Consider the following 21,442-nt stretch of genomic DNA (forward strand, 5'->3'; position numbering starts at 1 on the left):
AAGGGCCTCCGCACCGGCTCCGACAAAGTGCAGAGCACTGCTCCGCAAAAGTTTGACTCCATTGTTTTCAATAGAACCGCGGACATCGGATAGCGATTAGAGACCAGTTCTATTTTGTCGGAGCCGCCCATTGACTATCCATGCTATATTCGTGTGAAAATGGGTTTGGGAGTCGGAATTGTGTCGGAAGCGAAAGTGCTCCGCAGTGCTGTCGGAGCCGATGTGCGGAGGCCTTTACTCCCCCTTGCTCCAGCGTGCCCCTCTGGAAGTTCTGCGTCCTCGGTGCTGGAGACACAGTAGAGTATGGACAACTCTACAACTCTGGACAACTCTACTGTCGCTCACTAGAAGTGCAGTAGTCAGTAAGTTCTGTGCCCTTGGTGCTGGAGAGGAGTAGCAGTAGAGAAGGGATGAGAGGGGGTTCGATGATTTAGTGACACGTGGCACATGATGCTATTCTTGGTAATGGTAGACTACTCCGGCTACTATGGCTATTATGGCCATGTTTGTAAATGTGTTGAACTGTGCCAAAACTCACATTCCTAACCGGTCAGTGAACAACGTGTTTCAATCATCCTTTAAACATGTCGAACTGTGCCAAGACCAACCCCATTCCTAACCCTAACCAGTCAGTGAATAATGTGTGTCCACCAACCTACAACATATCTTTCCTTTCCTTTGCCATGCCACTAAATCATCTAACCCTACTGGTAGGGAATCCCGAAGTCCCGCCGCTGACAGTACGTCTCCTGCAGGTCTCCAGCACAGAACTTCCAGAGTCTGGGCAACTCTACTTCCCTTCACTAGGCATGCAGTAGTAGCAGAGAGAGTAGAGAGAGAGAGGTTCCATTGGCCCATTGTTTCCGGGTTCTATTATTGCAAGGGGGAGGGGGGGAAATCCCCCTTTAGGCAGACCTAGGCAGACCTAAGGACTGTTCTATTCAATGCTAGGAGTATTATGACACGCCCCTTTAGGCAGACCGGAACCTGGTCATGTTAGGTGACCATAGCAACCTATTACATTGGCATATCTCTATATACTTAAAGAATCTCTGGTAGTAGTCTGTAATGTCAGTGTCCTTGGTGCTGTAGAGGAGTAGCAGTAGAATATGGATTCTGGATGCCAGTGTGCTCTCTGCCACATGCCACTAAACCATCTAGCCCCTACTGGTAGAGACTCCAGTAGTCTGGGCGCCAGTGTGCTCTCTGGTCAGTCCTGCTCCTCGTCGGTGGCTGACAGGTGCTCCGTGTTGCTGGCCTCGTCCTCAGAGCTGGCCTGGGAGGCAGACGTGTGGAACAGACGCATCAGGGCTCGGAACCTCTGGGACACCTGCAGCAGAACAGAACAGACAAGCAGAGAATGGAGTGATGCAACTCCGGGATCAGAATGTGCCTCTGTGAATGAATAAAACAGTAAACAGAAACAAGGGGGAAGTTTTTTTTTCTTTGTCAAATAATAATGGATAGATGTGAATTCAATTAATTGCGTGCATTTCCTTAAGACTTTTTATTTTATTTTTGACTAATAGACGCAATTCCAGACTTATTTATGTCTGGAAAGCAACATAAATAAAGACCTGTTTAAGCACCCTGAACTAAGGAGTAAATGAGAGCAAAAGTAAAGGCATCTGTGTATGTGTGAAAGCTGTGAGTGCGTTTTAATATGTGACCTTGCCTCCTCCACTTGCCTCCTCCACTTGCTTCTTGTCATGATGACATCACTGACAACAGCATTATATTTCAATATCTTGCAAAAGCCCAATTGTAAAGTCTTTTTCTCATTTGCAATTGGCATGGTGAATGAAAAACAGTCCCTCAAAAGTTGTTGTGGCGAGGCTGACTGCTGGGAAACTTTATCGTTTTCTCCACGGAGGAGGGGCCAGGAGGTGGGACGAGGAGACAAGCACAAGTGGAGGAGGCAAGGTCACATATTGGGATGTACCCAGTGTGATGTACCTCGCTGGGCGTCTTGTTCCCCAGCTCCTCTGAGATGGCCTGGAAGGTGCTCTGGCTCGCCCCCTGCTGTTGGCACGTGGTGAGGATCACCCGGTCCGCTTCCCTGGGGACACAATCACAAGACACTAAAGTCAGTCATCTCATGGTCCACTATTGACTCTGCCCTGATGAAGGCCACACGTTGACCGAAACACGTTTTCTATTATGATTTAGCCATTTAATAAAACTATTTTAACTTTTTTGGGAAGAGCCTGAAAAGCCTAAAGAAGAGCCTGAAGAGCGCTCTGTCCTCACCTGGTCCACAGGATGACCTTCTCCCCGCTGGGCGTGAGCGAGATGTTTTTGGCACAGACGGGGTTGTCGGCTGAGTTGGGGCTGGGCCGCGGCTGAGGCGTGGCTGGGTCCTGGTCTAGAGGTGACGGGGTGGGACACTTGTCCTCCGTCCCCTCCTCCGTCCTCTCGTCTATCTTTTCCTCCGTCTTATCCTCCGTCCCCTCCTCCGTCCCCTCCTCCGCCCTCTCCTCTGTCTTGTCCTCCGCCCTCTCCTCTGTCTTATCCTCCGTCTCCTCCTCTGTCTTGTCCTCCGCCCCCTCCTCCGTCTTTTCCTCCGTCCGCTCCTCTATCTTTTCCTCCGTCCTCTCCTCTGTCCTCATGCGCTTCCTGGGTGTGAGGCCCTGCTCTGCTTCTCCTTCCCTCCACTCCTGCTCCTCCTCATCCTCCTCCTCTTCTTCTTCATCCTCCTCTTCCTCATCCTCCTCCTCCTCCCTGCCCTCAGTGATGGGAAGTGGGTCACCCTCACTGCCATCCCACACCTGGCAACCTTGATCTATCCGGGGGAGAGGGGAGGAGGGAGAGGAGTCATTACGTCTCTCAAGAGGGTTTGTATGCATGCTAAGTGATATACTGAATACTTTACATCAGTTGGCCACAATTTAGTTTTAGAGTTCAAGGCGACAAAATTAGTCATACATACTGTACAAGATACAGGGGGAAAACAGAATTTCGAAACTGTCGCAGAATTTATACACCAAAGTTAACAAAAGGTTGCACGGATGAAATGTATTCTGGTGTTTTACTCAGAATCCACATGGTAGTATGACAATGAAGTGTAACACAGTTTAATAACACACAATATACTGTACTTTAACACTATAGTATAACACACAAGATGGTACAACACAGTTGGATACCACACGATGGTATAACACTCAATATAGTATAACAAACACCCAAGACAGTATTTATAACACACAAGACAGTATACTGTATATACTGTATACTATACTATATATACTGTCCATGTCCATACTGTCTTATGTCCATGTATGAGTACTGTCTATGTCTATACTGTCTATGTCCTTACCTAGATTAGTCTATGTCTGCATGGGAAAGCAAGAAATGTAATTTCAAATTCTTTGTATGACCAGTGCATGTAAAGAAATTGACAATAAAACCAACTAACTAACTAACTAACTAACTAGCTATAGTATAAGGCAGTTCATACCGTGACGTGGGCTGCTTGCTCCACTTTCTGGTTCCTCCTTCATATCCGCATCTGCGTCTGCGTCTGCGTCTGCATCTGCGTCTGCGTCTGCGTCTGCGTCTGCGTCTGCGTCTGCGTCCACGTCGACATCTTTGCCCTCCTCCGCTTCCTCGCCGCCCCTGTCGGAGGGCGTGCCCGCTGTGGGACTGGTGACGGTGGCGTCGGACGGATCTGGACTCTTCACCTTGGACACGTCTGAGGCCTAGTGGACAGGATGAGGTCATGAAGATGATGAGTCGCACTACTAGGGCTGGGAATCGAGTAGGTCACGATGCGATTCGATCAACGATCCAATTTGATTCGATTTCAATGTTCTGTATTGCTGGGTGGTCACTTTAACCCATTTATGCCTAGAATTGTAAGACCGGCTATACTATAAACCAAAATATCTCCGCATTTGATGCCCACACAAACATGACATACCTTGGTATGAAAGAAACAAGCAGGCAACTTGGTATTATAGAGATAGGGGGGGACAAGACTGGCACTTTTTACTTGAACAGGCCATGTGTATTTATGCATGTATCCTATATGAATGTGAAAGAGAGCTACAGGATGTGGTTGAGAAAATAGCGCCTATAATCATCGGCAAAAGATCGATCCATAAAGTTGTGAATCGATATCGCAATTTTCAATCATGAATCGATATCGGATCGCAGATCGATCTTTTGAACCCAGCCCTACGCACTACCATGTGCTCCCATGTGCAAATCCATTAGGTGGATAGGTTCACACATTCACCCAGTTCACAATCATTACACCACCTGGGTCTCTCACCAATCAAGTTGGCGATTAGTTGCGATTAGTTAGATTTTAATGTTGATTAAAGTCGATTAATTGTTGACATCCCTAGTGCGAATGCGGATGATTCACTGGTAAGCCCTTTGCTTCCCAGTGCAGCTGGTGCTGAAAGGGAACCACAATCGCCACGCTTCTGACCGGCCTGAAAGTATGTAGCTATAGATACATTTACCAAAATGAAATAACATGGTTGTTTTGCTTCAATTAGAAATCACAGTGTAAACATTTTGCTAACACACCATCGGTTCTTCCAATCGTTTTAGATTGCGGTGAATAACTTACCTTGTTGCTATGGCAATGAGAACACGCCTTCCTTCGATGTTTCCGGAGTTTCGTGTCTTGAGCTGCGTCGTGACAGGAACAGGAGCAGTCTTTTTCTGGCCAATCACAAGCCTGCGTTTGATTTAAAAAAAAAACAAAAAACATCAGTTCATTGATCATTTGTGCCATTTGCTTTTCAGGAAAACATACGTTACGTAATAAGCAATTAACACTTATAGTAAATATACTATTTGAAGAAATGAAGAAGCACAGTGAAAAGCCAGAGGTGCATTATAAGTACCGGTAGCAGTACTTAACACATGTAATTGCACTACTGCATGGGCATGGTGTATAGTTTCTACACCAGTTACTCCACTGGGCCTAAAGAGGTAGATACATTGTAAGTATGTTAGTCTAACTGCACATTGGAGACTGGTCAAACGCAACTTCAATCTTCTGTGTTAGCCATGTTACATAGATTTTTGACAATAAAGTACACTTTAACTTTGGAAGAGTACTTCTTTTATTTAATACACTTCTTTAAAAAAAAACACACACCCATAAACTTGCCTTGTAATTGCGATGCCTGGCCAGTTCTTTCCTCCTCCTGCTGCGTGCCGCCATTGGTCGGATCTTGTGCACCTCATCCTCCTCCTCCAGGTCGGAGAGCGTCACTTCCTCGAACCCTGCGCTGGCTCCTCCTCCTCCTCCTCCCCCGGCCCCTGCTCCGGCTCCCGTGCCCTCTCCTCCTCCTCCCCCTGCGTCGTCTTCTGGCCAGCTGGCCTCCTCGAACTGGCCCGGCCGCGCTGCCGGAGGACGCAGCTCCTCGAAGAACAAGCAGAACTCCCCCTGCAGGTGGGTGTGGCCCTTCAGCAGCGTCGCCATCTGCTGTTTCAGCTGGGAAGCACAACAGCAGCAGCAGTCATTATTAGGGCTGGGTATTGCAGCCGTGTTCCTGTATCGATTCGATTTCGATTCTTAGGGCTTTGAATCGATTAATCACGATTCGATTCGATTCAATTCGATTCACTCCGAATCGATTCAATCCGTTCCCTTTTTGGTGCAAGGATTTCCCCCAAAAGATGCTGTTGCCTATTTTTATATAAAAATGTCAAAGGGCTGTGGCTTGACAGTGTTAACAGATTGCTATTTTGTAATAAGTAGGCCTAGGCCTAATTGACTAATACCTACTGGGTATTTTCCATAGGCCAAAATGAAACAAAAAGAACAAAAAGAAAGAGTAAAAAATCGATTTTGTGCCCTGTGAATCGATTATGTGAATTTTAAATGATATCGATCGATTATCGATTGAATCGATTATTTTACCCAGCCCTAGTCATTATTAATGTCAAGTTTTTGATGACCTTTACAACTACATTACAATTATTCATTTACAAAAAGCAACCAACGGAAGTAGGAATTAATGTCAGTGCAGTGAGATTTTTTTGATAACATTAACACTTCAGTTACATCCACACGAATTTCCAAGCCAAACAGAAACTGTTCATACATGCTTCAATTGTGCTTTTAACAACCACAATATGTGTAAAATTGTATCACATATTGATGAATTATTTCTGTTGCATTTCTATAATAACTAATCCAGCCTTCATTCACAGCATGGCAATTGAAATCTAATATTGAACTTTTTCCACACAGACATTTTTCACACATAAAACCATGTTCATATACATCATGTCCATGCGAGTGGCCCATCCAGAGCCCTAAATTAACTTTTTTCACTACCAGCCAAAATGGCTAGTAGATTTTAATCTTACCAGCCAAACATGTACTCACAAAGTGGGTCAAAGTGGCTAGTAAGATGGTCTTATCTACCAGCTAAACTGAAATTTCACCGGCATTTGGATAATTGGCTGGTGTTGAATATCAAACCTTGAACCCACCTCTTCTACGCCTGCAGGGCTGAGGCCGGGTCCGCTTTGCAGGGCGCGCACGATCTTCTGGTAGTGCGAAGGATTCTCACCAAAGCTGATCTCCAGCTGCCTCAGGAAACGCCTGCTCCGCTCAAACGCCTGCTGCTCCTTAAACTGGAAAAAAGCACAAAAAAAGTATTTTTTTAAGTATTTTTTGGGGGGGTTTTCAGTCTTCATTGGTTTTTGTGAGACAGGATAGTGAAGGAGAGACAGGAATCGAACCCAGGTCGGCCGAGTGGCTACCCTATCAGCCACGGCAGGGCCACACACAATGATTTTTAAGCCAATATAACATGCATTTTGCAATGCAATGCAATGGAATGCCCAAAACAAAAATGTCAATTTCCCAAAATGTTCCTTGAGCACACTCCTTTGCATTGGGTAGGCGTGGTTTGATTTCTCTTTAGTCTACTAGAAAATCTTCCCCTAGAGCAGCGTTTCCCAACCTTTTTGGTCTCGTGTACCCCCTAAGCATTTTCATTGTGCCTTGAGTACCCTTCACTCAAGTTCTATATCGCTCCTCTATCCCAACTTGACTATGGTCCCTACATTTGAAATTCCCATACATTTTCCAAGTACCCCCTGCCATGTGCTCTCATACCCCTAGTGGTACATCTACCCCTGGTTGGGAAACACTGCCCTAGACTACCAGGAGAAAGTGCTTACACAAACAGCCACCTCACTTGCTATTCGACCCATGCCTGCAGTTCACCTAGGGGCGCTGTCGAGCAAGCGTAGTCCATTCATTCCGAATGGAATCTGCGCTCCTCCATTGGCATCCCTAGAGTGCAGTACCACCCTGAAAAGTCGTGAGTGAACTCTCTCGTCATATCCATAGAACCTCTCTGGTGCTTACCAGTCCACACTTAAGTGCCTGCTCTGGCAGCAGGAAGGCTGCAAAGTCCTTAAGCATGCAGTGTGTGGACTAGACATACACTATTATGAGAGAGAAGTGTATGTCTATGAACTGGCTTAAGTGTCCTCAGTGCTTACCAGTCCACACTCCAGCGCTTGCTCTGGCAGCAGGGAGGCTGCGAAGTCCTTAAGCATGCAGTGTGACAGGGGGCATTTCTCAAAACTCTAGTGTATGCACTTCCAGCCTAATTAGTCACGCCCAGTGATTGGATACTCTTTTGTGAACTCTGCGGAGTATCCAATCACTGGGCGTGACTAATTAGGCTGATACACTTGGAAGTGTGCGCATTAGGTTTTGAGAAATGCCCATACACTATCATGAGAGAGAAGTTTATGTCTATGAAATGGCTTCCAGTAAGTGTCCTCAGTGCTTACCAGTCCACACTCCAGCGCTTGCTCTGGCAGCAGGGAGGCTGCGAAGTCCTTGAGGAGGTAGTATGGGTGGACTTTATCATTAATAATAATAATAATAATAATAATAATAATAATAATAATAATAATACATTTTATTTTAAGCGCCTTTCAAGATACCGAAGGACAAGGATTACGTCAAGGATTACGTCGATTAGTCTGGACAGCCCTACTTACCAGTCCACACTCCAGGGCCTGCTCGGGCAGCAGGAAGGCTGCGAAGTCCTTGAGGAGGTCTGGCTGGTCCCTCAGCAGGGGTTTGACCTGGGAGAAGAGCTCCACAGCACTGCTGCTGGTGTTGTCGCCCGCCTTCATGCTGCGCTCAAACTCATACAGCAGGCTCAGGAACTCCTCCACCTTACCCGGAGAGTCCTGCAACGTCTCTCGCACCTGCAGCAACGGCGGCGGAGGGGCATAGAACAACAAGGTGAGAACAAGGGGGAAAAAAGATACAAGAAATTACGCAGTAGAGTAGAGTAGAGTAACTTTATTAATCCCCAGGGGGAAATTCAGGTAAATTGTGTAATTGTGTTGATAGTGTTGTGTTGAGGTAGGCCTGTGTTGAGTGTTGTGTTGAGGTAGGCCTGTATTGAGCGTTGTGTTGAGGTAGGCGTGTGTAGTTAATGTTGTGTTGAGGTAGGCGTGTGTAGAGGTAGGCCTGTGTACAAACCCCAACTCCGATGAAGTTGGGACGTTTGGTAAACAGTGAATAAAATCAAAATGCTATCATTTTCAAAACATTCAATCTATTCATTAGATGGAGAATAGTGAAAAGACAACATATTAAGTGTTAAAACCGAGAAAAAATATTGTTTTGGGGGACATATGTACTCATTTCTAATTTGATAAATCCAACACGTCTCAAAAGAGTTGGGACGGGGATCAGTGAAATTTAGTAAACATCCAAATAAGATAAAACAACAAAGAAGAACATTTCAAAATGAATTGTACTGACGGACAATATAGGTGTCCAGGTATAAGATCATCACAGAGAGGCTGAGTCACTCAGAATTAAAGATGCAAAGGGAATAATTACCATAGTTATTACATACATTTTTGAATTCCCTTTGATTTACCACGATCGAGTGTATATAAGACATATTTTTGTTAATAAAATCATTGTATAGGTTCATGACATCATGAAATATATATTGGCTGTAGTCTCACTCTAATTCCTGGAGTGCTAGAGCTATTGAAAATTGACCATATTAAGAATGCTTAATGCATGAAAATGACACAGGGGTTTAACATTCTCCTAAGCACCTGAGCTCACTTGAAATAGACCCAGAAGACATGGGAAACTGTCCTTTGCTTAAAGAAGTCAGCAGAAGTTGTAGAAGTCCATTCTTTTTGACAATAATAGAGCATTGCACATCCTGTGCTACAGTGAAAATGGACCATCCAACTTGTGTTAGTGCTAGCTTCAAAAGTCAGCCTCCATGATGGCATGCGGATGCAGTAGTGCATTGGTTAAGATGTTCTCACTCATCTGTAGAGTTAAATACAGTGCTGAATGGTATAAATGTGTTTTAAACAGCATGAAAAGCCACTCATGCATTATATTTTGAAGGGAGATCTTCGATTACCGCCACATAGTAAGGTCAAATTGCATTCTCTACTATGTTTTAACAGTTTGGCTCCATCATAAGGACCAGCATGTGATAAAATGGTGGGTTTTTGGTCAAGACCTGTCACACTGTAAGCACTACAGAAAGGAAAACATTGCAAAACATGACAAGGAATACACCCACCATTTAAGCTGGTGAAATCATGTCCAAGATAGGAATTAACACTGTTTTTCATATAAAATCATCTCATCGGTTAATGTATTTAACTGTTAAGTGTTGTCTTTTGTTTTTAGTCTTCCTCGACATTTGCTGCCATTTATTGTCCCCGTCCCAACTCTTTTGAGACGTGTTGGATTTCTCAAATTAGAAATGAGTACATATGTCCCCCAAAACAATATTTTTTCTCGGTTTTAACACTTAATATGTTGTCTTTTCACTATTCTCCATCTAATGAATAGATTGAGTGTTTTGAAAACGATAGCATTTTGATTTTATTCACTGTTTACCAAACGTCCCAACTTCATCGGAGTTGGGGTTAGTAGATAATGTTGTGTTGAGGTAAGCCTGTGTTGATAGTGTTGTGTAGGTCACCCTGTTGAGGTAGGCCTGTGTTGATAGTGTTGTGTTATCGTGTTGAGGGTATTGTGTTACTCTGTTGACTGTGTCGTGTTATTTTATTGAGGTAAGCCTGTGTTGATAGTATCGTGTTACTCTGTTGACTGTGTTTTGTTACCCTGCTGAGGTAGGCCTTTGTTGATAGTGTCGTGTTGAGGTAGGTCTGTGTTGAGTTGTGTTATTCTGTTGACTGTTACCCTGTTCAAGTAGGCCTTTGAGGAGGTAGGCCTGTGTTGACAGTAGGCCTGTGTTGACAGTGTTATGTCAGTTACTCTATGTCGTGTTACTGTTTTGAGGTAGGCCTGTGTTGACAGTGTTGTGTATGTTACCTTGTTGAGGTAGGCCTGTGTTGTTATGTTATTGTGTTGAGGTAGGCCTGTGTTGATAGTGTTGTGTTATCGTGTTGAGGTAGGCCTGTGTTGTGATGTGTTATTGTGTTGAGGTAGGCCTGTGTTGTGATGTGTTATTGTGTTGAGGTAGGCCTGTGTTGTGATGTGTTATTGTGTTGAGGTAGGCCTGTGTTGATAGTGTTGTGTTATTGTGTTGAGGTAGGCCTGTGTTGATAGTGTTGTGTTATTGTGTTGAGGTAGGCCTGTGTTGTGAATGATGTGTTATTGTGTTGAGGTAGGCTTGTGTTGTGTCGTGTTGTTCTGTTACCCTGTTGAGGTAGGCCTGGGCGAAGGCGAAGTCCTTGCTCTCCCTCAAGGGGTCGTTGTCAAGGATACGGTCGTCGTAGAGCAGCAGTAGTTTGCCCGTGTCCTTGCTGCTCCTCTCCTGCCGACGGCTTCTCTTCAGGCTCCGCGGAGGAGGACGCCCACGCCCTGGACACACACACACACACGCACACACGCACACACGCACACACGCACACACACACACACACACACACACACACACGCACACACACACACACACACGCACACACGCACACACGCACACACGCACACACACACACACACACAGGATAAAAAACATCATATTAGTATAAAACACACTTGAGAGTTACACCAATTAGAAAAAAAAGATCCATGGCGCCATTTCAGATGAGGCTGAGAAGAGGCTGTGGCTCGAACGGCTAGAGTTATCGGGGTTAGATTCTGGCCTGAGGTCGTTTCCTGATCCTCCCCTGTCTCCATCTCCCATTACTTTCCTGTCTCCTCTCAAACTGTCCTGTCTAATATAAAGAATATAAAGAAAGGTCCCAAAAATACATAAAGAGGTGTTGGCCCTACCGTGGCTCTAATGGTAGGCCACTGGGCTGCTACGCCTGTGACTCGGGTTCGATTCTGGTCATTTGCCGACCCCTCCCCGTCTCTCTCCCCATTTGCTTCCTGTCTACCTCTCCTACTGTCCTGTCCTCAAAACATTTGAAAAAGACAAAAAAAAAAATCTTAGAAAAAAGGTGTTAAAGGCCTGACCTCTGCCCCGTCCTGCGCCTCCTCTCCCGCTGGCCCGCGGTGGGTCGTCCTCCTCCTGTGGAACATCTCCTTCTGGTAGTTTACTGGCACCTCCCTCCCCGAGCTCCATCTCCAGCTCCATCTCCATCTCCATCTCCTCCCCTTTCCCGCCTCCCTCCTCCTCCTCCTCGGAGTTCTCCTCCTGGGAGACGGGCGAGGCGGGGGAGTTGTCCTCCTCCGAGTCGCCGTCTCCGCAGAGTCTTCTCTCCGACGCAAGCCAGGTCAGCTTCTCCATCGTTTCCTGATCACAGAGGAACACCGCATTACATTACATTACACTTAGCGGATGCCTTTATAAAAAGCGACTAACAGTTATTTACATTTGCTTATTGGTTACAGTTCAATTTAAAATATAGATAAAACATTCGAATATACAACAAATATATAAATGTGAGTGCTGTCTTTCATTTTTAATTTAAAAATAGAGATGACCATCGATGTCCATTTCATGTTTTTGGTTAGAGTCTTTTTCATGCATTGGTCTTGTCTGCATATGTTGATCTGGGTCCTTCTGTTATTTATTACCTGGTGTATGATTGTCTGTGGTGTGTGATTTTATATATCATGGCTACGACATCTTTTCCCTTTTAGACCAGACAAAGAATAAGTAGGTCAGAGGGTTTTCGGCATTCAACTCAGTAGTGCGAAGGTGCTCTTTGGTTAGACTGTACTTGGAAACAAAGTTATGAAGATATCCAAGGCACTCTTCTTCTTCTAAAAGCTTTTATTAACCTAAGCTAGATCATGGTAGAACTGATTAAAATTGCCAACATGTTTAGGTGTGCGATGGCCTTCATCAGGGCTTTAAAAAACTAAAAAGTGCCTTGGATATCATCATTTTCCTTCTATCATCATTTTCATACCTGAAGTTCGGGAACGGACAGGACGGATTCCTCAGAGGCGGATGACATCACTTCCTCCTCGTCCTCGTCCTGAGTGAGGTCATCAAAGTCCTCCTCTTCCTCTTCCTCTCCGTCCTTCCCTCCGTCTCCATCCTTCTCTCCGTCTCCATCACCACCTTCTCCACCTTTATCACCCCCTCCACCACCAGCACCACTCTGCTCTCCTCCTTCTTCTCCTTCTTCTCCTCTCTTCCCTCCGTTTTGCTCCTGGCCTTCGTTTCCATCCTTCTCTTCTTCCCCGGCTCCCCCTCCTCCTTCGCCGCCTTGGCCATTCCTTTCTTCACCTCCGTCTCCATTTTCTCTTGCTCCTCCGTTCCCGTTGGTCTCTTCTGAAGTCTTATTACTATTCTTATTATCCCCTGTTCCCAAGGTTAAAGTGAGCACCTCTGGACGCCTGTGTCCTTCCTCCTCTCTGTCCTCCTCTGACATGGGTGAGTCAGACGACTCCTCTCCGTCCTCATCCTCATCCTCACTCTCCCTCGTCCTTTCCAAAACGTTGTCGTCGTTGTCGTCATCATGACTGTCCAAGCTAGAGGCTGGGCTCGACGAAGACTCAGACTCAGAGTCAGAGAGCGTCAGGTGATGATCTTCCAAGCCCCCATCTTCCTCTTCCTCTTCCTCATCTCCTCCCCACCCATCATCTTCATTGCCGTCTTCTGTCCTTTCTTGTCTGTCGTCGTCTTCATCATCTTGTTCTTCACTCCAGTCCTTGATGCCCTCGATGAGCCGCACCATCCCCTCGCGGACCTCCTGCAGAGTGGTGTGCAGTGGAGAGGATGAGGAGGAGGATGAGTTGTTGGTCGACCGAGCAGCAGAGTTCTCAAGTCGATGGTCACCATTAGACCGAGCAGCAGAGTTCTCAGGTCGATGGTTACCATTAGTTTTAGGGTCAACTGTCTTTGATGATGATGATGATGATGATGATGATGACGATGATGAGTCGGATGTCTTTAGGACTTCTTTGGTCAAGGGCGTGATGCCATGATGTCCGGTGGGTCCAGTGGTGGTTGGTCCATTTGTCAGCAGGTAGGTCTGAGGGAGCAGCAGGAGCTGAGGAGGGGCACCGGGTGAAGTGGTCTTCACTAAAACCAGCTGTTGTTGAGGTGGCACCCTGCTTATGGAGTTAGGATTAGGATTAGGGTTAGGGTTAGGGTTAGGCTGAGAAAGTGTGCTAATGCTTGAAGCTAGTACCGCAGCGTTGGTTTGGAAAGCTGGCTGATTGGTTGCAATAGGCTGGCTGATAGGGCATCGAGTATTCTGGGAAACGGTGCGCCCCTGTGGCGTACTGGCAACAGGAGGACTGCACGAGGATGCAGTCTCGGTCTCGTCTCTCGCCCCTTCAGCGCCCCCTTGTGGACTATTGGCAACCGGCGGAGAACTCCACAAGGACGAAGCTGCTGCTCCCTCCCCCTCAGTTCTGTACCTGCTCCGCTCGCGCTCGATATCCGGACTCACCTTCCCACCGGTGGCCGCCTCAAGAGGAGACGAAGGATTGTGGGAGAAGAGCACCTGTCCAGACTGTGCGCTGCTGACGCTACCGCTCGGAGACGTAGGCGGCAGCGCGATTTGGGAAGGATCTAACGTAGAGAGGATCGGCAGCAGCGCAGCTGCGATGTCTTGTGGTTGATTACAGGGGGTGGTGGCTTCGGTGTTCGTCGGTATGGAAGACGACGTGGTTGTCTGAGCTACCACCACCTCGTTGTTGCTCACACTGGGGCGGACTGCAGACACGGGATCTTGGGAGGACGAGGCTGTTGACATGGGTACGGCACAGGAGGAGGAGGCGGAGGAGGAGGAAGAGGAAGACGATGAGGGGGAGGAAGAAGAGGAGGAAGAGGAGGGGCCGTGAATGGTGTCCAGGCCTCCTCCACTGACCCTCTCCTGCCCCGTGAGTGGTATGGCCTCGGCGTCCAGGCTCTTGACGCTCAGCAGCCTCACGCCCTGCTCCGTCTGGATGGACAGCAGCTGGGGCATCTGAGGCGCCGGCTTCAGGGGCGCCGGCTGGATGGCGTGCAGCTTACGAGGCTGAAACGCCTGCTTTATTACAGGATTGTCTTTTTCGATCAGTTTGGTGGTCCATTTTTGATTTTGAGTAAATAACGGCGGCACGCATGTGGTCAGAACACTTTGGTGGAAGATGGGAGTGCCCAGCGTGGGGCCTGTGGTGGGGATCTGGAGTAAGCCTGTTGATGATGATGGGAAGCAGACAGGCGTTGCTTTGGCCTGCGTGGTGGTGGTGGTGAGCCCATGAACAGACGCCTGAGCTATGGGCAGTTGCGTTAAGGGCTGTAAGCTGGTGGCAGGTCTCTGGATGTTCACCGGGACCGCCCCGTGGGCCGGAGTCAACACAGCCGGAGCCAAGGGCACGTTGGCCCTTTGAAGAGGAGTGCAAGGGGCACTGGCCAATAGGATCACGCCTTGAGACACGCCCAGGGTGGGCGGCGTGCTGAGGACGTGGGTAGGGGCTTTAGCCAGTGGAGCCAGGGAGGAACTGGAGAAGCCGTGGAGTGGTTTCGACTTGGACTTGGAACCCCCGGAGTTCATGCGCAGGGTGAGGTTCTCTGGCATGGCGGGAGGGTAGCGTACGCCCTTGGGGAAGACGTACGGAGGGGATATGTTGTTGTTGGTCTTTCCTGGGCCGCCTGGTTTCAGAAGCTTGTTGTACTCCAGGACGGCCCTGTGGATGTGTGGTAAACTTCTCTGTGGGAGAAGGAAAAAAAAAAAGATTAAAGGAGTGGATCTGAGGAAGACCGCGAGGTTGAAATGTCATCATGGCAATGAATTAATGAATGACTTAATAGCAAAAAGGAATTTAAAGGAAGAAAAAAACAAAATGAGTGTGCAACCCGTTTTTAAAAATAAATAAATAAATAAAGGCACTTTGTTCAGCACTTCGTGCTCAAGATAAGTCAGAAGAAGAAAATAGAGTAGGCATAGATCAACGGCCAATGAAGAAGGCACCCTTTCTTCATACCCCTCTGGAATGAATAAAATTGTATATTCTACTATTCCACAAGCCTATCGTTAGTAATCCACTTCCTATATCGTTACATTACATGACATTTCACTTAGCTGACACTTTTTATCCAGGGCAACTACGTTATTTTAGGTGCAGGGTATTGGTAACAGAGCCAAGAGCAATGTGGGGTCAGGTGCCTTGGTACGGGGTATTGGTTACAGGCCCTAGAGCAATGTGGGGTCAGGTGCCTTGGTACGGGGTATTGGTTACAGGCCCTAGAGCAATGTGGGGTCAGGTGCCTTGGTACAGGGTATTGGTAACAGAGCCAAGAGCAATGTGGGGTCAGGTGCCTTGGTACGGGGTATTGGTTACAGTCCCTAGAGCAATGTGGGGTCAGGTGCCTTGGTACAGGGTATTGGTTACAGGCCCTAGAGCAATGTGGGGTTAGGTGCCTTGGTACAGGGTATTGGTTACAGGCCCAAGAGCAATGTGGGGTTAGGTGCCTTGGTACAGGGTATTGGTTACAGGCCCTAGAGCAATGTGGGGTCAGGTGCCTTGGTACAGGGTATTGGTAACAGAGCCAAGAGCAATGTGGGGTCAGGTGCCTTGCTCAAGGTATTGGTTACAGGCCCAAGAGCAATGTGGGGTTAGGTGCCTTGGTACAGGGTATTGGTTACAGGCCCAAGAGCAATGTGGGGTTAGGTGCCTTGGTACAGGGTATTGGTTACAGGAAACAATGTGGGGTTAGGTGCCTTGGTACAGGGTATTGGTTACAGGAAACAATGTGGGGTTAGGTGCCTTGGTACAGGGTATTGGTTACAGGCCCTAGAGCAATGTGGGGTTAGGTGCCTTGGTACAGGGTATTGGTAACAGAGCCAAGAGCAATGTGGGGTCAGGTGCCTTGGTACAGGGTATTGGTTACAGGCCCTAGAGCAATGTGGGGTCAGGTGCCTTGGTACAGGGTATTGGTAACAGAGCCAAGAGCAATGTGGGGTCAGGTGCCTTGCTCAAGGTATTGGTTACAGGCCCAAGAGCAATGTGGGGTTAGGTGCCTTGGTACAGGGTATTGGTTACAGTCCCAAGAGCAATGTGGGGTTAGGTGCCTTGGTACAGGGTATTGGTTACAGGCCCAAGAGCAATGTGGGGTTAGGTGCCTTGGTACAGGGTATTGGTTACAGGCCCTAGATCAATGTGGGGTTAGGTGCCTAGCTCAAGGTATTGGTTACAGGCCCAAGAGCAATGTGGGGTTAGGTGCCTTGCTCAAGGGCACCTCATGGCTTCATTGCTCCATGACACGCCATGAATGAAGGTGCTGCTGAAGCTGGGATTTAAACCGGCAACCCTCTGATCTCAAGACCAGTGCTCTAAGCATTGAGCCATGGCTTGAAAGCAAAGCAGAGCCAGGTGTAGGTGTCCATGTGCTGTACGGTACCTTCAGCCAGTGTGGAAGGAGAGTCTCGTCTCTCTCCACCGGGGGGCGCTCTTCTCCAGGCATCACAGGAGCACAGAGGGCAGACAGAGCAGGCACCGCGTAATGCTGGAAGTAATCCTGAGAGGAAAAAAAGAGGTATCGCATACAAATAAATAAAGTATTTTTGAGGTGCTGACCACTTGTGCATTCAAATATGAAAGAAAAAAATAAAGACAATGCCGCAAACTCTGCTCTATGTCTTATTTGAAGTGACCTTGTCAGTCATCTGGCCTTCTTCAAAGAAGACTATATTGATTGATTACACATGCTAAAACTATACACACACAAGGGTTTAAAACAGCTAAAAAAAAAAAGACTGCACGTTTACACAAGTTACATAGTCGCATGTTTGTCTTTTTCTACCCTGATACCTTTTTATTGGACGCACACCTAAAGACATCAACAACTATTACTTAGTTTGAGCTCACATTTCAACTGAAACATTTTTTTTTAACCCATTGTGTCCTGGAGCGACATATACGCTGCATTCAAGTTCTTGAGATTTGAGCCGTTTTATTAAAGATGTGGGTATGTTAGAGCCGAATGAACACTATTCTAGTGAAAAATGAAGGTTATATATTTTAAATCCATCTTATATCATGTTTTTATGTGCTTCGGAGGCTGAGATATTTGGGATTTAATAGGGAGAGGGCACCTTTTTCCCAAAAAGGGCTTAGGCTAAAATGGGTTAAACAGCAGGACAGGACAGGACAGGACAGGGCAGGACCAACCTTGACGACATTGGGGGCTGCATGCGGGGCGCACACGTCCTGGATGTGAGTGCGTACGTTGTGCCGCGTCTTGTTTCGGAGCAGGTAGCGGCACAGCAGGTGGTCAGGAAGCTCTGTGTCTCTGAAGTGCTTCAGGCCCAAGACCAGCAGGCTGAACAGGAGAGAGAATAGTTATTACATAACATTACATTACACTGACTACATTACATTACACTACACAACACCAGGAGGCTGAACAGGAGAGAGAATAGTTATTACATAACATTACATTACACTGACTACATTACATTACATTACATTACATTACACTACACAACACCAGGAGGCTGAACAGGGAAGAGAATAGTTATTACATAACATAACATTACATTACATTACACTGACTACACTATATTACACTATACTACACTACACTATATTACATTACACTACACAAGACCAGGAGGCTGAACAGGGGAGAGAATAGTTATTACATAACATTACATTACACTGACTACATTACATTACATTACATTACACTACACAAGACCAGGAGGCTGAACAGGGGAGAGAAGAGTGTTACATTAAATCCCATTCCACTTTATTCCATTCCACTATATTACATTATACTACACTACACTACACTACATTACATTAAACTACACTACATTACATTACACTACACTACACTACATTACATTACACTACATTACATTACACTACACTACATTACATTATACTACACTACACTACATTACATTACATTACACTACATTACATTACATTACATTACACTACACTACATTACATTACACAGTCCAGGGAAGAGAACAGTTACTTTACATTACTTTCCAGTCCAATGCATGACATTATAGTACATGACATTACACTTCATTCCAGTCTATTCCATTGTACTACACTACACTACATTACATTACATTACATTACGCGGTTCCAGCAAGACAATAGTTACATTACATGGCATTACATTTAGCTGATGCTTTTATCCAAAGCAACGTACAATTATATTACAGGGTAAGAGTCCCTGGAGCAATGTACAATTATATTACAGGGTAAGAGTCCCTGGAGCAATGTGGGGTTAGGTGCCTTGCTCATGCTCAAGGACACTTCAGCCATATACAGGGGTGATAGTGGAAAAAAAATCCTGAGCCTGAACTTTTTCCCCTGCTCTAACGACAACGACAAGGTACTGCATAGTGACGTAACGTAGGCCTATTTTGACACATTATTCAAACATTTAATAGTGTATGACCATTATTTAAGCCTGATAGTAGAAGAAAACCCTGAACCTGTAACACTTTCTGAGATAAGGATAACCTACTAGCTAATTATTATCAATGCTTTTATTTTTGCAAACTCTGTCAAGCCTGAAATCAGGCATGGAGCCTGAATACTATCAGCCCTGCATATATGGAGGTGTAGAGAGAGGTAAGGGTGCGATTGGAACCTGCGACCCTCTGATCTTAAGATCGCCTAACCATTAGAATGGCCCCCAATATATAGCATTAGTTAGTATGGTGGTCCACAACCTTTTTCTGCTGGGACCCCTTATTTTTTGTGACCATTTAACCCTCATATCCCAAACATCAGACTTTTGTGAATCACCGCACACTTGTATTCTTTGCTGGTAGTTTATTTGGTGAACAACGCGTTTCGCTGTTGTTTCATCAGGTTCACTCGAAACGCGTTGTTCACCAAATAAACTACCAGCAAAGATACCAGTGTGCGGTGATGCATCCTTCATTACCTTAAGATTACTCTTACTGCACATCACCAGCACCTGGACAGTGGTTGTGCACAGGGACGCTACTTTGAATCAGACTTTTGTGACTTTTGTTTTTGTCCCTTAACATTGCTAAAAATAAACTAAGAATTTCACAGGAAAAGTCAATTCATTTATTAATAACCATACAAGTAAATGCAGTCACTAACCGATTCGTGGAATGGTTGCATCACATAATAGCATAATCAAGGTTTTATGCAAGCAGTCCCTTCTCTCCGCAACACCCGCCCCCTCACCACCACCACCACAACCCCCCCCCCCCCCCCCCTTCAGTACCTCTGTGACTGCCCTATGGGTCCTGACCCACAGTTTGGGAACCACTGAGTTAGTACGCTTCACTGGCCATTCGAGTGTTTACTTGCTCAATGCTATACAGGTACGCCTAGCAAGCTGCACAGCAGATCGTGACATTTAGCACTTTTACGGCGAGATGACACCGACATGTTTTCTCATGGGGGGTTATTTGTGGGAATCTCCCTCAGACCGTGGACCAAGCTAAAGAGGTTGTTTTTGCAAACCTGACCAGCATTACTGGGTGACGAGGCATTGTCTAAAGAGGGTCAGATGGCACATTTCTGTGTATATTTTGTTTGCTTAAAGCAGTGCGGCGAACTGTTAGTCGTGCAACAGATGGTTTGATTGCGCAAATGCATTATGAAACAGAGATTAGAAGACCATAAAAGAGAGCGTACGGCACAATGAGGAGATGGAAGAGGGGCACAATGGGAGTTTTAAAAAGGCACTACTGTAAAACAGCCTTTACCCAGCTGCCATTACTGCACTAAATTCTGCCACCAAAGCATAGTTATTTATATCCATAAATACTTTTATAATGCTTTTTTTTTCATTTATTTTTAATTATTAATTATATCAACAAGGAATGCTCAATTCCGTTGTACGTGTTACAATTACATATAAAAGATATTCTGTTCTTTTCTATTCTACTGCCTTATAAACCATGAGTAACAATGGCCATATATGGACCAAGCCGCAGCTGAAATGGCTAGGTCCCTGACTGTTACGCTGGCCACTCGGGTTCGATTCCGGCCTGAACTTATTTCCCGAGCCTCTCCTTCTCTCTTTCATTACCTTTACCGTCTGTGTAACCCAGAGGCAAGAAAAAAATCCCCAAAGAAAAACAACAACAAGAAAAGCAATGTCCAGGCCCTGCCGTGGCTCAATCAGCTGGGCACTGCACGGCTGCACCGGCGACCTGGGTTCGATTATGGCCCAGGTCATTTGCCGAGCCTTCCCCATTTCTCTGTCCCACTCACTTCCTATGACCTCTCATACTGTCCTATCGAAATAAAGGCCCCTGAAGAAATATATATTTTTAAAAACATAAGAAAAAGAAAAGCAATGTCCATACTTGTCCTCTGTCTTGGAGAAGACGACGTGTCGGGGTGGAGGCTTGGAGGGTTCAAGGCTGACGTGGGGCAGCAGCTCTGGGTACATGAAGACCGGTCTGGTGGCCATCAGCCAGGCCAGCTGAGGGGGGAGCGCTGCAGGACACAGGAAGAGGACAACGTTACTCTGGAACTACAACAGGAAGAGGAGAATGTTACTCTGAAACTACAACAGGAAGTAAACAACATTACTCTGTGTAAGTGTTTTTTTTGCCTTTTTGCTTTTCGCTGTAATAAGCTACCGGTAGTGCCATGTGTTTACCGTGGTGCGAGCGTAGTGGTTTGGTGGGAGGTGAGTATATGGAGGGGGTATTGTGTTGTGTTTACCGTGGTGCGAGCGTAGTGGTTTGGGAGGGGGTGTTATGTTTACCGTGGTGCGAGCGTAGTGGTTTGGTGCGTATATGGAGGGGGTATTGTGTTTACCGTGGTGCGAGCGTAGTGGTTTGGTGGGAGGTGAGTATAAGCAGGGTGCGATTTGTAGGGTGGGATGGGGGGGGAATTGCCCCCGCTTCTTGTTTTGATATGTCCACTTTTTCTACATGATTTTAATCACAGTTTAATGTAATTCCATTTATATTGCTTAAAATCTGAAACATATCCCCCCTTCTGGTTTTCTGACACCCTGAGTATAAGTGTTGTGCTTACCGTGGTGCGAGCGTAGTGGTTTGGGAGGGGGTGTTATGTTTACCGTGGTGCGAGCGTAGTGGTTTGGTGGGAGGTGAGTATATG

General features: G+C 46.3%; 1 protein-coding gene and 1 long non-coding RNA gene across 2 annotated transcripts in view; one reads left to right on the top strand and one right to left on the bottom strand.

Annotated features, from left to right (window-relative positions):
• Window positions 1-21,442, top strand: part of LOC134448888 (uncharacterized) — a 405,753-nt gene that overhangs the window by 323,255 nt on the left and 61,056 nt on the right. The window lies entirely within an intron of this gene.
• The window catches only part of gon4lb (gon-4 like b), a 50,437-nt gene continuing 29,542 nt past the window's right edge, over window positions 548-21,442 (bottom strand). Inside the window, exons 18-31 of the mRNA XM_063198556.1 lie at window positions 20,677-20,809; window positions 17,525-17,675; window positions 16,755-16,871; window positions 12,325-15,063; window positions 11,423-11,702; window positions 10,662-10,825; window positions 7,999-8,211; window positions 6,466-6,609; window positions 5,132-5,458; window positions 4,583-4,693; window positions 3,461-3,701; window positions 2,251-2,782; window positions 1,957-2,059; window positions 548-1,330 (exon numbers count right to left, since the gene is read on the bottom strand). Coding sequence (XP_063054626.1) covers window positions 1,211-1,330; window positions 1,957-2,059; window positions 2,251-2,782; window positions 3,461-3,701; window positions 4,583-4,693; window positions 5,132-5,458; window positions 6,466-6,609; window positions 7,999-8,211; window positions 10,662-10,825; window positions 11,423-11,702; window positions 12,325-15,063; window positions 16,755-16,871; window positions 17,525-17,675; window positions 20,677-20,809 — 5,375 coding nt within the window. The 3' untranslated portion in view covers window positions 548-1,210. The remainder of the gene's footprint in view (window positions 1,331-1,956; window positions 2,060-2,250; window positions 2,783-3,460; window positions 3,702-4,582; window positions 4,694-5,131; window positions 5,459-6,465; window positions 6,610-7,998; window positions 8,212-10,661; window positions 10,826-11,422; window positions 11,703-12,324; window positions 15,064-16,754; window positions 16,872-17,524; window positions 17,676-20,676; window positions 20,810-21,442) is intronic.

This window comes from Engraulis encrasicolus, chromosome 5 (assembly GCF_034702125.1).
Source record: "Engraulis encrasicolus isolate BLACKSEA-1 chromosome 5, IST_EnEncr_1.0, whole genome shotgun sequence".
Classification (NCBI taxonomy): domain Eukaryota; kingdom Metazoa; phylum Chordata; class Actinopteri; order Clupeiformes; family Engraulidae; genus Engraulis; species Engraulis encrasicolus.